Source organism: Mobula birostris, chromosome 3 (assembly GCF_030028105.1).
Source record: "Mobula birostris isolate sMobBir1 chromosome 3, sMobBir1.hap1, whole genome shotgun sequence".
NCBI lineage: Eukaryota > Metazoa > Chordata > Chondrichthyes > Myliobatiformes > Myliobatidae > Mobula > Mobula birostris.
This window is the reverse complement of record NC_092372.1, coordinates 138,624,753-138,641,800: the sequence shown is the minus strand read 5'-3', so window position 1 is coordinate 138,641,800 and position 17,048 is coordinate 138,624,753. Positions and strand designations below refer to the sequence as shown.

General features: G+C 38.8%; 1 protein-coding gene across 3 annotated transcripts in view; it reads right to left on the bottom strand.

The window, feature by feature from the left end:
* The window catches only part of dgkb (diacylglycerol kinase, beta), a 738,504-nt gene that overhangs the window by 448,328 nt on the left and 273,128 nt on the right, over positions 1–17,048 (bottom strand). For all 3 annotated transcript variants that reach the window (XM_072251979.1, XM_072251978.1, XM_072251977.1), the window contains one exon: positions 15,719–15,817. In XM_072251979.1, coding sequence (XP_072108080.1) covers positions 15,719–15,817 — 99 coding nt within the window. The remainder of the gene's footprint in view (positions 1–15,718; positions 15,818–17,048) is intronic.

The following is a 17,048-nucleotide window of genomic DNA, read 5'->3' as shown; positions in this document are numbered from 1 at the left end:
AAATGGACATTGAACCTATGAACACTACCTTACTGTTTTTATTATACATTATTTATTTATGCAAGATTTTTAATCTATTCAAGGTACATATGCTGTAATTGATTGATTGATTGATTTTCTTCTATATTATGTATTGTATTCACCTGCTACTGCTAAGTTAACACATTTCACTACATATGCTGGTGATAATAAACCTGATTCTGATTCTGATAAGCCTTCCTCTTCACTACAGTACAGCTTCTGTACCATGCAGTGATGTAGCACATTAGGATGTTCACTAATGTGCATCTGTAAAAAGTCCATAAGACCATAACACATATAACACTTAGGAGTACAATTAGGCCATTCAGCCCAGCAAGTCTGCTTCACCATTCTATCATGGCTGATTCCAGATCCTATTCAACCCCATGTACCTGCCCTCTCACCATATCCCTTGATGCCCCGACAATCAGTAATCTATCAACTTTTACTTTAAATATGCCCACAGACTTGGCCTCCACCACAGTCTGTGGCAGAACATTCCACAGATTCACCACTCTTTGGCAAAATAAAATCTTCCTTACTTCTGTCCTAAAAGGTCGCCACTCAGTTTTGATGCCATGCCCTCTAGTTCTGGATAAGACCACCAGGTGAAACATCCTCTCCACATCCACCTTATCTAGTCCTAAATTCCAATGAGTACAGGCGCAAAGCTGCCAAATACTCCTCATAGGTTAACCCCTTCATTCCTGGAATCATCCTTGTGAACCTCCTCTGAACTCTCTCCAATGACAACACATGCTTTCTAAGGGGCCCAAAACTGCTGAGAACACTCCAAGTGTGGCCTGACTAGTGTCCTATAAAGTTTCAGCATTATCTTCTTGGTTTTATGTTCTATTCCCCTTGAAATAAATGCCAACATTGCATTTGTCTTCTTTACCACAGACTCAAACTGTGAATTAACCTTATTAACCTTCTGGGAGTATTGCATGAGGACTCCTAAGTCTCTCTGCACCTCTGATCTTTGAACCTTCTCCCCAGTTAGATAATAGTCTTCACTATTGTTCCTTTTACCAAAATACATCATAATGCATTTCCCAACACTGTATTCCATCTAAAAAACTTGTTTATCCATTCTTCTAATTTGTTTAAGTCCTGCTGCAATCACATTGCTTCCTCGGCACCACCTACTCCTCCACCTATCTTCGTATCATCTGCAAACATTGCTACAAAGCCATCCATTCCACTATATAAATCACTGACAAACAGTGTGAAAAGCAAAGGTCCCAGTACTGACCCCTGAGAAACACCACTAGTCACTGGCAGCCAAACAGAAAAGGCCCTTGTAACACCATGGGATTTTATCTTGTTAACCTGCCTCATGTGAGACACCTTATTAACTGCCTTCTGACAATCCAAGTAAATGACATCCACTGCCTCTCCTTTGCCCACTCTGCTTGTTAATTCCTTGAAGAATTGCAACAGATTTGTCAGGAAAGTTTTCCCTTCACAGAAACCATACTGACTAATCTTATCATTAGTCTCCACATACCCCAAAACCTCATCTTTGATAATGGACTCCAACACATTCCCAACCACTCAGGTTGGGCCAACTGGCCTATAATTTCCTCCCTTCTTAAAGAGTGGAGTGACTTTGCAAATTTCCAGTCCTCCAGGACCATGCCAGAATGAAGTGATTCTTGAAAGATCATGTCCAATACATCCATTACCTCTTCAACAGCCTTCTTCAGGACTCTGAAATGTAGTCCATATTGTCCAGAGGTGACCTATCTACCTTACAACTTTTCAGATTGCCTAGGTAATTTTCCTTTGCAATAGCAATGGTACTCACTCCTGCTCCCTCATACTCACGCACCTCTAGCATACAGCTGGTGTCTTCCACAGTAAAGACTGAAGTGAAGTACTTAATAAATTCATCTGTCGTTCTTTGTCTCCCATTACTACCTCACCAGCATCATTTTCCAATTGGTCCAATATTAACTCTCACCTCCCTTTAACTCTTTATATAAATGAAAAAGCTTCAAATATCCTGCTCTATATTATCGACTAGTTTGCCCCCATATTTCATCTTTTCCCTTCATATAGCTTTTTTAGTTGCCTTTCGTTGGATTTTAAAAACTACCCAATCATCCAACTTCCCCCTCACTTGTGCTACCTTATATGCCCTTTTCTTGGCTTTTATGCAGTCCTTAACTTCCCTTGTCAGCCACGATTACCTAGGTCTGCCATTTCAGAACAACTTCTTCTGTGTGACATTACTATCCTGCACCTTGTGAACTATTCCCAGAAATTTCAGCCACCTCTATTCTGCCATCATCCTCACCCGTATCTCCCTCTTGAATGTGCATAGTCCAGCTCTTTTAATCCTCCTCAGAAAGTAGAGGTGTTGGTGAGCTTTCTTGATTGTGTATGATGTGTTCTGGGGCCATGAAAGTTTGTGTGAGATAAAAACTTCCATGAGCTTGAAACTGCTCACAATTTCCACTGCTGTACTGCCGAGGGGTGTGAGTGGTGCAAGTTCTCCAGAAGTCAATAACCATCTGCTTGTCTTGTTGATACTCAGGGATACATAGCTAAGGACACAGAAGTCACTGCTCAGCCTTGACCCACGAGACATCTCATCCCAGAGCCTACTTTTTGTGATAAGTGACACTTGTCTGCAAGTCATTTTCTAAGAAATAGTTCATAGAATTATAATCTCAATTCAAAGTAAATTTATTATCAAAATACATATATGTCACCATTTTCAGATTCTATTTCTTGCACCCATTTCACAGTCAATTCAAAGAAACACCATAGAATTGATGAAAGACTGCACACAACAGGATGGACAGATAACAGATGTGGAAATAACAACAAACTGTACAAATACAAAATAAAAAAATAATTAATAACAACAAAATAAATAAGCAATAAATATCAAGATCATGAGATGAAGAGTTCTTGAAAGTGAGTCCATAGGTATTGAGAATGGTTCAGTGTTGGGGTGACTGAAGTTGTCCCCTCGAGTTCAAGAGCCAGATGATTGAGGGGTAATAACTGTTCCTGAATGTGATGCTGTGATGAATGTGATGAAAGTGATACTCCTGTACCTCCTTCCTGATGAGAAGAGAACACGGCCTAGATGGTGGGGATCCTTGACAGTGGATGTTGCTTTTGTTGGACAGCGCTCCTCATAAATGTGCTCAATGGTGGGGAAAGCTTTATCCGTGATAGACTGGGCTGTATCCACTATTTTTTGTAAGCTTTTCTGTCAAGGGCAGTTGTGTTTCCATACCAGGCAGTGATGGAATCAGTCAATATACACTCCACCATACATCTATATAAGTCTGTGAAAGTTTTAGATGTCATGCTGATTTTTCACAAACTCATAAGGAAGTAGAGGTGCTGCCGTGCTTTCTTCGAAAGTACACTTCTGTGCTGGGCCCAGGACAGATTCTTTGAAATGATAACAGTGAGGAATTAAAACTCACTGACCCATTCCTCCTCTGATTCCCCAATAAGGATTGGTTCACTGGTTTCCTCCTCCTGAAGTCAATAATCAGCTCCTTCGTTTTGATGATATTGAGTGAGAGGCTTTTGTTGTGACAGCACTCAGCCAGATTTTCAGTCTCCCTCTTATGTGCTGTTTTGTCTCCACCTTTGACTTGGCCATCAACAGTGGTGTCGTGTTGTAACAGTAGGGAAATTGGATTAGATCCAAGTCGCTTTTGAGGCAAGAGTTGATACTTGCATCACCAACCTTCCAAAAGCTCTTAATCACAGATGATGTAAGTGCTATTGGATAATAGTCATTGAAGCAGGTTACCATGTTCTTCTTAGGCAGTGGTAGAATTGAAGTCTGCATGAGGCAGGTAGATACCTCAGTCTGCTGAAGTGAGAGCTTACAGATATCAGTAAACACTCCAGCCAGTTGAGTAACACAGGTCTTTAGTGCTCAGCTAGGCAACCCGTCTGGGCTGGATGTTTTCCGTGCTTCACCCTCCTGAAGGATGCTCTCATGTCAGGCTCAGAGACTGAAGTCACAGGGTCATTGGGGGCTGTGGGAGTTTGCAAAGCTACCTCCATGTTTTGATGGTCAAAGTGAACATAAAAAAGGCATTGAACTCATCTGGAAGTGGAGCCTTCTTTTCACCTATGTACAGTACATTTACTGTAATTCACGGTCTTTTAATATTACGTATTGTATTATATTGCTGCCGCAAAAACAACAGAACTTCATGCCACATGCTGGTGATATTAAACCTGATTCTGTATCCTCCCATCCTTCAATGTACTAACATCCTTTCTAAAGTATGGCTCTCGGGAATGGACGCAATGCTTCAACCATGGAAAAGTGACATTTTATATAAAAAATCCAAAACTAACTGCAGACGCTGGAAATATGAAAGAGAAAGAGAGACTGCTGGTAAAATTTTAGTAGGTCAGCCTGCGCCTGTGGAAAGAAGAACACAAGGTCTGTGATCCATTGTCAAAAATGAGAAGCCGAAGCAGAGATTCAGTGTTGTATATACATTCTGCCATTCCATCCTAGTTTCTTACTATCAGTCCTAGAATCTACAGTAAACATGCTCCTTATCTGTTTTGCTATATGCTCTAGGTACAATTCAAAATTTGCCCCTGGAGATGCGTGCATCATTCCTTGAGTGCATCTATACCACCAGTATTGTACTATATTATGTGGGCAAAGATTTTAATTCAGCCCAGTTCTCTTGACTGGCAACATATACAGTATCTCAGTTTGCACATTGATTTTATTCTCAAATAATCTCTCAGGCTTGAAGTCGACTTACTTCCACTCCAATTTTGTAGATTATGAATTGACTGTTGAGAATGGAACAGGGGGTCAGTTAGTGGATAGTTTGTGAAGTAGTGTATTCTTTCTGCCATTCATATTGGGCTTCTATGTGTTCCTGACAAATGTACTTGAGATTCTCAATACCCTCCTGAATGCACTTCGTCCACTTTAAGCAGCCATGGACCAGACAATGTTAAGAGTCACCAGAAATGTTATCATGGAGGCACTGGGTACATCCACGAATCTTTTCATCTATCCCATCTGTTAATCTCTTCACATGTCACAAATGTGAGAACAATTTAAGTTTCACCATGGCACAGCCAGTAGAACTGCTCTAGAAAGCACAGTTTCATCCTGACCTCTTGGACTGCATGTATCAACTTTGTAATTTCTCAGGAGGTCAGGCAATCTGGCCGTCTGGCAGAATTTACTGAGAGCAACAATACTGGGGATATTGGCCTAAAAGAGGACATTGACATTGGTTTACTTATTCTTCTAATGAATTTGGAGAATTGTTTAAAGAGAACAATGATGATATCTTTCTAGAGTCTTGGTGTGCATGAAGAAATATAGATATGGCAGAGATAATTCCTGCTCAACATATTACCTGTTTTATCTCAACTCTATAGACTCAGTATTCAAATATCCATTTCCTTAAATATTCAGTGGCCTTGTCAGTGCATTAAATGCAGTGGTAAGTTCCACCGTTTGTCTTTGCTGAGGAGGAGGCTCCACAAGAAGTGGTCCAGATCTCACCATGAAACATTTTGTTAAAATGCATTATACAGCTTGGATGCAGAAGAGGTTATTTCTCACATAACAGTGAGAAAGATTAAGGTAACGGTCAGGACAATGATGCTACCTTGTTTGACACTGGTCTTTACTTAAGCAGTTTCTGCAATAGACTTTTTGATTAGGAGCCTGGCTTGCAAGCCTTCATAAACTGAACATCAAGATCCTCTGAGCCACTGAATTTGAGGATAGTCCTTCCCTATGGTGGAGTCTATCAGTGAGCTCTACCCCACTATGAAACACTCCTACCCCAAGTATAAATCATCCTTCCCACTTCAGCTCAACTAAGCCCTTTTATTTACTCTAAAGGCGACATTTTAGAATTCTTTTACCATTGTAATGAGCTTAACTCATTTAATCAGTCGGGTTTGCTGAATATTTCATTCACCAGTGTTTTAACCTTTGAATTTAATATGCTTAAAATTATTAGATTAATTATTACATAACCCCGAAATCTTTACATTCATGCATACATATTACAGTAAATCATTTTTTAAAGATTCTTCTATCTAAAGTGTTTCTATTCCTCCAAAACAAATTACAACTAACTTCTATTTATTTGTTGCTTCCCCCCACTTTAATCTTATGTAGACATTCTTTAAGATACTCTGATTCCCCATTGAACGTGAGCCACTGCAAGAGCTGCATGAGAACACTCTAATTCAGAGCTGCCAATACAGTTACAGAAAGCAGATGGAGTATAAAACCATCAAGGGAAGTTTAATCCAACTGAAGAACAATAACGAAACAGAGAGTAGTGAGAATTAATACATAGAAGTCAATGTCCAGCAAGTTGGAAGAATGTAAAAAAGAAATAGAAAAATGAATGCTAAAATATCAGGTCAGTGAATGAAAATATGAAGCTGGTAATAGTGCTCACTGAATTTAAGTGTAACCATAGTGATAGTATCGACAGCATAATGTCATCTATGGCACTGATTAAATATTGCACCATAGTGTTGAGTGCCAAATGCAGAGAGCAATAATGGAAAATTGTTGTTTTCTATCGTAATGCAAAAAGAAAAATAATCCAATGCCAGTTTTCAACATACAACAAACTTTCTGAAATGATCTGCCAGGACAGAATCCACATTAGTACGTGACTGGTGGAGATCATAAAAAGGGCATTTTACACCCTCTGAAAACTCTATTAAGATCAAAGGATGAAGGAACAAATGAAGAGATAGAAAAGGGCAGGAAGGAGAAAAAGGAATGAAGAAAGTAGAGGATAACAACACATGAACTTTAGCATTATCTGGTATTTTTTTTAACCACACACTTCTTTAAAAAGAATTTTTGTTAGCACTATTGGAAAGATTTTAAGAGTGTCAAGAGAACGGGATAAAGAATAGATGTATAGTTGAGGAGGATGTGCAGAAAAATAGTGAAGAAAACTAAGTCAATCCAGTAGGCAAAGCAGACAAGGCTGTTTTAAGGTGCATGTGGAATACAGGACTAAATTTCAGATACTTTAATGCAAGGAGTTTGATGAGCAAGGCACATGAAACTAGAGTGAGTTCAGCACATAGGTTATGATTTTTTTTTCACAGACACAAGATTACACTGAAGGTGGACTAATAAGGATACACTGTGGGAGAACCAAGGAGGAAGGAACATACACATGAAAAGTAGGACACTAGGATTACCGAAGAAGGGAGCATAGGTAGACAAGTTGTTAAAAGAGGGTATGTGGGCTACATACCTTCAACTGCTGGGACGCTGAGTTAAAAAGGAAAGAGATGACAATACAACTCTACGAAATATTGTTTTGGAGTATTGTGTACAGTACTGGGGATCTGAACGAGATGTACAAAATTATAAGGGGTATAGATAGATTTGGATAGATAGTAAAGCTATAAATGGGTTCTCGATAGTCAGCATAGTGGGCAGAATGGCTTGCTTCTGTGCGTTGTGACTCAAGTTTTAGTGGAAATTGCGGAAAACAGTCTAATGATTCTTTCTGCTAGTCCTCTCCTAAATTGTATAGATATCTTTTTACTGACCAAACTAGAGGATAACAGACAATTGACTTCCTGCCCACCTCTTTACAAGTAGAATGTACGTCATAATACTGCAGCAAGATTCGTGCTAATATCCATGGCTTTTCTGATAAGAGCTCTCAGCAGAGGTGGGAGTGCATCAAAAGTAGTTCCTCAGAGAGAACAAATCAGCTTGGTTAGGTGTTATCCCAGGAAAGACAGAAGTAAAACCACTATTCCATTGTGATTGTAGATTACACTCAGCAGTCTACCTGTTCTGAGCAGCACATCTAGCCAGAGGCTGCACTTAGTAATGGGCAGATCTCTCAATCTAGCAGCATATTCCCTATCACCAATATTAAAAATGATTATCAGAAAATATTATTAAACTGACACTTCAAATTAATGCAAAGTATCTGAACATAGATTCTAACGTAACAAAAGATTCAAACTAAAATGGTTGGACAAGCTTCAAACTACATTCAATGTTTGTAGAAGAGATTTAGAACAGACATCCTACAGTGACTTCAAATACAACACAAGAAAAATGGAAATAATTTGAAAGTGAACCATTATAATGCTAATATATTTTATTATCATATTAAGAAAGTTCAGTAGTTCATTGAGACTATATTTTATATTTTAATATTGCTATTGGAATGAATCATAGTTCTCTGTAATTTTTGCTGCTTTGGGTTTAGGGTTGATTAACAGGATATGCGTAGAATTGTGTGTGATGGATGTTTACTGATCAGGGCCGAAAGGGGATTTTTGCTAAGCTCAGCTTTCTAACATAGCAGCTGACACTTGTCAAGATTGAAGAGTTATTTTTGAGTAAGTTAAAATTCCAACCAATATTCTTTGTTTAGCTTCTTCTGGTAAACAGGATCCAGTCTTCAATTCTTAGTGTAAATGGCAAGCAATAATCAGTCCGAATTTAAAAGGACAGCTTTGGAAATAAACAGCACTGTCTATAGAGCACAGACAGCTGGCATACAGCATGAGGTGGATTGCTCAGGAGATGCAGTGTAAGACAATGAGGTTGTGTTAATTGGCCTGTATCAAACTGGACAACATTGGTTAAGCTATTTAGTTCGAGGAAGTTTAGCAGACTAAGTTGATACTTATCACCTAGCTCATCAAATAGCTGATCTAACAATAGCTGGATGATCTGTGTACTCAGGGAGTCAGCATTCACAGCATTAATTCTGGGTTTCTAGGATATCTGAATTCTTTCAATCAAAATCTGGAAAAATAACAAATGCGTATGAAGTCACCTAATTGCAAAATAAAACAGCATTAATGTTTGAAAGGTTGTTAGGAATGGTCATGGAACAGCAAGAATAACAGAAATGATTAGAATCCATTCCTCTGCCTTTGATATCTGTAACAGATAACTCGTTCATTTGCGACTTGCTGGTATGACTTTTTACCTCAGGAATTTTATCAGTGTTTTGGAAATCCTTTGTTTGGGCATCACTTGTAGTTTGGAAAGCTTTTATAAGATAGATAACTGATGTGTATTTAATATTTGAGTAATATTGTAAATATATTGTTTGATTAAGAATTCTTGTTTGTTGAAATAATTCATTATGGGTATATGTAAAAATAAGTGAACTGCATGTGTCATGATGCTACAATGTCATACGTGTGCACCTCACTTAAAGTAAAAACAAATATATACTCATTTATCTCCTGGCTCTCTTGTTTTTCTTTCAATTAACTTCATGTTTTGGAGTTTCAAAACACAACAGTGGCAATGAGGTATTTTTAAAATGAACTCAAGACAAATAACTACTTGTTGAAATGTAGTGAGATATTCAAGTTTTTTTTAAATGCAGCAAGAAATAGTCAAGTTAGAAAAATGTGCAGTGCATTTTTTTCTTTGGAGCAGCATGTTTTCTTCACAAAAGGAAAGACAATTGAGTAAAACGAAAGACAGAAACCAGAAGAATTCATGGGTTCATAAGCAGATCAAAGTTCAAAGTAAATTTATTATCAAATGTCACCATTTACAACCCTGAGATTCAGTTTCTTGTGGGTATACGCAATAAATCCATAACAGAATAATAAACATAAGAGTGCAAAAGACAAATTGTGCAAATACAAAAATATATAAATAATAATAAGAAATAAACAAACAATAAATATTGAGAACATGAGATGAAGAGTCCTTGAAAGTGAATCCAAATGTTGTGGAAACATTTCACTGATGGGTGGTGAAGTTGAGTGAAGTTGTCTCATTTGGTTCAGAAGCCTGATGGTTGATGGGTAATATATATTCCTGAACCTGGTGGTGTGAGTCCTGAGGCTCCTGTTATTTCTTCCTGGTGTCAGCAGAGAGAAGAGAGCATGTCCTGGGTGGCAGAGGTCCCTGGTAATGGATGCTGTTTTACTGCAATAACATTTTGTGTAGGTGGGTTCAATGGTGGGGAGAGTTCTACCCATGAAGGACTGGGTGGTATCCACTATTTTTTGTAGGATTTGCTATTCAAGGGAATTGGAGTATACGTACCAGGCTGTGATGCAGCCAGTCAATATACTTTCCACTACATGTCTGTAGAAGTTTATCAAAGGTTTAGATATCATGCCGAGTGTTCACAAGCTGCTAAGGAAGTAGAGGCACTGTGGTGCTTTCTTTGTAATTGCACTTATGTGCTGGTCCTAGAACAGACCCTCTAAAATAATAACACAGTTAATACTGAGTAATAAGAATCATAAAAAAAAGAGCAGAAAGGTCCAACCACACCGGAAAGATTAACGTGCTTGATTGCTCAACAGACAACTAGCTCATGTAGACTGAGCTAATTGAGCAATATATATTGAAGCAAATGAAAAAGCCAATGAGAAGAGAGTGTCGATCTTGCTGAGTGCATTTATCTTTAAAGGCATATAGTTTGCTTAGAAATTTAACTGCTCCAAGAAAGCTAGCCAAAATGAGCTTTGCTGATATCGTGAAAATAAAACAGGTACATTTAGAACTGCAGCCATTGTTGATTGCAGAATGCTTTAAGTCTCATAAGTGGAACCAAAAGGAAGGGGATTCCATATCAGCTTTTGTGGCTGAATTGAACAAATTATCCAAGCATTGTCAGTTAGAGATGCATTTAATGATGCATTGAAAAACAATTAGTATGGGTCATAACTGAAGCACAACTTACATTTCAAGAGCAGTTGAAATTGTAGTATCAATGGAAACAGTGGACAGGGATACAATTGGGTTGTAGTCAGGAATGAAAGTGAGTGTGAACAAGATTGCAAGATCGAAACAGAAAAGCCTGGCCGAACAAACTTACAGAAGATGTAATAAAGTAAGACACATATAAAGAGTATGTCAGGCAGACAAAAATAAATTGATTGCACTGGAAAGAGAAAAAGATAAAACAAAGTCAAGTTTCAGTTTCAAGAGCACTAATCTGCATGCTGTTGATGAAAAATCTGATAATGATGAGACTGGGTAACCTTAAGGTTTACAATGTGAAAACTAGCAATAGACAAGCAATATAGTTTTCACCAGAACAGAATTGGACACTGGCTTGGCTACTTCAAACATTCCATACATTGGGTTTAAATGTCATTTCAAAGATACTGAACTGAAGCCTGCAGATTCCAACTAACAAGTTATACTGGAGAAAAGATAACTCCTGTGGGAATTACATTTGTAACAGTGAAATACTATAACCAACAAACCACATTGGGCTTGTATCTTCTTTAAAAAATAAGGAGGGTCAGCATTATTGGGGGTGTAATTGGCTGAGGGAACTACAACTTAATTGAAGATTCATCCACTATTTGCATGCCACACCCCCTGTAATAGAGTCAACTGTAAGTGAATTAAGAAAGGTACTGGATGATGCCACAACTGTCTCCATGCAGTACACCATGAACCATTGCCCAACAGAGGACAAACTGGTGTTGGTGCCAACCATGGGGCCTCTAGTTGGAAAGCGTATTGGACCAAGGAAGGAACATGTTGTTGAGAGGAATATGAAAGTGATGAAAGCAGTGGGCCAACTACAACAGTTTTTGTAGGTAACATACCTGAGAAAGCTTCTGATATGTTAATCATGCAGTTATTTGCAAAATCTGGCTTGGTTTTAAGCTGGAAGAGAGTTCAAAAAGCTTCAGGAAAGTTGCAAGTATTCAATTTTTGTGAGTATAAAGAACCAGAAACTGTTCTGTATGCATGAAGATTATTGCATTAGCTTCAATTGGGAGACAAAAAGCTGCATGTAAAGACCAAAGCCCAGTTAGATGAAAGGAAGAGCCAAGAAAGAAAGGAGTCAATGGAGATACTAAAACATAAGATTCATCAGATGATATTGTGGATGAGGAAACTAAGAGGAGATATCAGATCATAAAAGGAGCAACAGAAGGATTAATAAAAGAATACTCTAGTGAAATAAATGCACCTTCCCATGATCAAGATGAACATCCTTGAAAGAAGAAAACGGAAAAGAAAGAGAAGGGTGACAAAAGTGCTAGGGAAGTGGAAGAGGATAAACAAGACTTAATTTCCTAAGGAATTCGCAAATTCAGAGATACTCACAAGAAACTAGAAGGAGGAAAAGGAAGGCAAGAAAAAAAAGACAAGAAGAGGTAAGGATCAATGTAGATCCAGAGAGAAAAGCTGAGAAAAGGAGAAGAGAGTTGTCCAGAGCTGCATTCTCAGAGTCAACTCCTACAACTACTACAGAGGAGGCCCCAGAATCTGAGATTGTTTTCACAGCCAACAAATCTCACCTGCCAATCAGAGCGACACCCCTCCCCCTGCCACCTGTCAAGAAAGACGTTATCCCGCAAGAGTAAGAAAGCCTCCACAGCAGTTAAATTTTCAGATTAAAAAAATTGACTATGCTGTGGATGTCTGTATAGCAGTTGTACTATATAGTATATTGTGTGTATGGTTGACGTGAATACTATGTATAGTTATATATAACTGTATAGTTATATATAACTGACCAGACAGCAAGACACTACATATTTGAGTTGAGATGCATTCTAAATTGAGTTGGACTTTAGAGCAAAGCAGAGAGGAGTGTTGTGTATTTGGGTGGTTGTTGTCTCTCGGAGTCCGAGGCAGACTAAACATTGTGCAGTCATCGGTGTATACGCATGTGGCTTCGGAGGCCGCAGGCTGAGACACACATGCGATTGCAGGTTGGACATGGAATGGCGGTTGTTAGAACAGGTGCATACACAGCTTTGCGGCGTCGGTCTCATGCTGCTGCAAGGCGCTGATTTCGGTCATCCTCAAAGTCAGGTGCAGCTTTTCTGGTCAGGGCGTGCCACGCAGCCCTGTCGGCTGCAGACTCATCAAGTTGTCGAGGCTGGAGGTCTGCCCATTTGATGTAAAATTTCAGATTGTCTTTGAATATTTTTTTGGGGCGGCCCTGATTGCGACTGCCATGCTCAAGCTCACCGTAGAGCAGCTGCCTGGGGATTCTTGTTTCACCCATGCAGATTACATGGCCAGTCTGGGCCTGGAGTATCCTTGCCTCGACACTTGTGCTGTTGGCTCTGTCAAGGACTTCCTGGTTGGTGATTTGGTCCTGCCATCGAATCCTCATGATCGACCGCAGAGAGCACACGTGAAACTGCTCCAGTTGTTTGATGTGCCTGCAGTACAGGGTCCAGGTTTAGCAGCCGTACAGGAGAGAGGTGAGGACCACAGCCTTGTACACCTTGATCTTGGTTGAAAGCTGAATGTCCTTGTGCTCCAGAGCTTTGACACATAGTTTCCCGAGTACCTGGCTGGCATTCTGGGTCCTTGCTATGATCTCTTTGTCAAGGGATCCGTCACTGGAGATGGTGCTTCCTAGGTACTTGAAGCTCTCCACATTCTTCAGGACAGTGCCGTCAATGGTGATGCATGGCTGAGGAGGGTGACTGTTTGGTGCAGGTTGTAGGAGAACCTCTGTCTTACCGAGGCTGATTGTCAGGCCGAACAGCTTCGAGGCTGCGGAGAACTTGTCGACAACCGTCTGCAGGTGGTTCTCCTGGTGGGCCATGAGGGCACTGTCATCAGCAAATAGGGCTTCAGTGATGAGCCTCCTCAACGTTTTGGTCTTTGCAGCAAAGCGTCTCAGGTCAAACAATGATCTGTCTAAGCAATATCTTGTGTAAATACCCAAGTCTAGATCATATTTAACATTTCAGTAATATTCTTATGATATTGTTTGATTAAAAGTTCTTGTTTATTTAAGTAATTCACTGCAGGTTATATGTAAAGATATGTAAATTGATACATCGCAATGCTACCACGTCAGATGCGTGCAGCTTGCTTAAAGTAAAAACAAGCTTAGACGTGCATCCCCAGCTCTCTTGTTTTCCTTTCAATTAGTTTCTATACATTTTAATTACAGAACATAATAAAACCTCTGTGAGTTTTAAATACGTTTCAAGAACTTTGTCTGGATTTAAATGTGTATGACTAAAAATAAATGACTGATATTTAAATTTCTTAGTTAACTGGAAATATTTCCTCCTTGGTGGGGGGGGGGGGTTCACACCACTCAATTTGTGCATTGGCAGATAATCTCACTGCCGATGTTAAATAGGGAAGTGAACCAGCATTTTAAGAGTAGATGGCTACAATATAACTTCCCTTCAGTGAGGGTACTCATAGCTATCTATACCAGATAGGTTTAAATCTTTGTTTGATTTTTGAACTTCGCAGTCAGCAAACTCAATACCGTCTCATGTGCAGTAAGTTAATACTATAATTGAGTCAGCCTCCCAGGTAGAAATATGAATCCTGAGTAGATGCTAACAAAATTCACAGTTGTGAGTTTTAAAGGAAGAGGAGAAGATATTTGTGAATGTTGGTCAGTTTTGCTGGCCAAAATCTGGAGGAACGAGATGGCTAAAAGAGAAGACATTATGCAATACCACAGCTTCTTTTTACACATCTTCAGAATAAAGATTAATTTAACCAGAGATGAAAAAGTGTTAGAATAAAAATATAAGCAAAGGCTAAATTTCAACTATTATGTCGCACTAATGAATTCAAACTAGTGAGTAATGAATTATTAGCAAAGCCAGATTCTAATGAAAATTTAGAGTTGTATGAATTAGAACTAATAAATTTCATCAGAATTAAGTAACTGGATGGGGATGAATTCAAAATACTCGACCACAAGATATAGAGACAGGAGCTGGTCATTTGATCCCTCAGGGCTGGTCTGCCATTCATCGTGGCTAACGTTTAAAGCTTAATTCCCTTAATAATTAAAAGTCTATCAATCTCTGGTCCAAATGAATGTAATGACTGCATAGCTTTCTGAAGCATGCTTCAGATTTTTGTGAAAAAGCACTTCATGACCCATGATCGTCCACTAAAGAAAACAAAAATATCCTTCCCCACTCCCATCCCATCCCAGCAGCAGAGCATCAGTATTCCACATTTCATCCAATGTTCCAAAGAGTTTTCCCAGGCATAAAACATAGGAGAATATACAGAACATACGCCTAAATTCCCAAGGTGCATCATAATGAATAGAACATCATACAGATAATTCAGACTATTGCCCCAGTGTAATCCAGGAATATATTACATAAATAAATACAACTTAAATACAACTCTCATTTGTAAGCTTGGAATCAATGAATTCACCTGATTACAGTCTCTTTATACTGAAAACTATCCTCACCATTCAGCATTAAGGTACAAGTCTTCACTATGTAAATGAAATTAATTGCAGGATACTGTAGCTTAATTTAGTGAACACGCAGCTAAAGTTGAAAGTTTTAAACCCATCATGACATCAGGAAAATGTGAATTCATAAAACTGAATAAAACCTTGAAGTGAAAATAAAAGAATCTAGTCTCATGAAAGCCCAAACTGTTTTTTTTAAAGTCCATCTGGTGCACTACTATCTTCAGGGTAGGGAATCTGCCATCCCCACCGAATGTAGTATCTGTATTTCTCCAGACCAACCAACATGATTGACGTATCACTGCTTCTGCGCTTCTGAGGTGATTACAGATGAGCAACAAATGCTGGCATGGTCAACACATCTACATACTGCAAACGAATACATCTTAAATGATCAAGCTCATGAGCCAGCAAGTAACTTGGTTATTTGCTAAAATGCAGACAAGAAAATTTACCGTGCTTGGCTGATTTTAAAATATCAGGTGACTTACCAATACGATGGGACAAATCGAAGCTGGGGGTAAGATATGATCTTTCAGTGGCCCAAAGTCACATTCCGGTTTCATGTGGGATGCACACTTGTTGTGCAGCTGTAAAAAATATAAGGTCATATTCAGGTAAAGGTAGAATATTTGGAAACGATCTAACTTTTATTCTAGAATGGGAGATAAATAATATAAATCTAGAAAATGACTTCATTATTTTAGTAAAAATGTTGTCCATGGTAATCATCTATTCTACAATAATTTAATCAAATTGCTACACAAAGTCTATTTACACGTGTAGAAGCTTACAAAGATAGTTACATATGAACATACAAATTACAAAATGGAGTATGACATCTGGCCTGTCAGACCTGCTCTGCCATTAAATCAGATTATCGATAACCTGATAATATCAATTCCACATTCGTCCTGTGATAACTCCCCCCCTCCCACTCTCTTGCTTATCAGACAGCCATCTACTTTTGCTTTAAAAATATTTGGACAAATTTTTCTGAAAGAAAAATGCTCAGAGCAAATTTTTTGCCTCATCTGAACTAAATAACTGACTCCTTATCTTTAAACAGTGACCCTCAATTCCAGATCTTTCCACAAAAGGAAACACCAAATTAAGATCTTTCAGGGTCTTACCCATCCCCTCTTAATTTTCTAAACTTCAACAGATACAAGGCTTGCCTTTTGAGCCTTTCCTCATAAGGTTCCCTATTCAAAAGGTTGTCCATTAATCTCTCCCTGAACTGTTTTCAATGTTTTAGAGCATTTCTTAATTGACGATACCAGTACTGTGTAGAGTGACCTAGACGTATGTCTTCTCACAAATGTCCTATAACTCTGAAACATATCCTCACTACTTTTCCATCCATTCCTGTTGCAAAAAATAATTATATTCTATCAGTTTTACTGATTATAGTACTTGCATTTTGCAAATCATACACTAGGACATATGCATCCTTCTGTTTCCACTCTGTCTTTAAGTCAGCAGCCAATTTAACAACCATACAAACTTAGGACACTGAAATACACCATTCAGACTGTTGGGTAATGCAGGCTCTCAAAATACATCTTCCATCAGTGCCATTAACCCCACACTATTTTCTCTATAGTCCTACAACATATAGTAGGGGTGCAAGGTAGCTAGCAGATAGTGCAATGCTATTACAGCTCAGGACATTCTGGAGTTCAGTTCAATTCCTGTGTCATTCTGTAAGGAGTTTCTGTATGTCCTCCCCATGGAATACATGGGTTTTCCCTAGTGCTCTGGTTTCCTCCCACTGTCCTGAGATGTACTGCGTAGGTTAATAGGCCACTGTGAATTGTC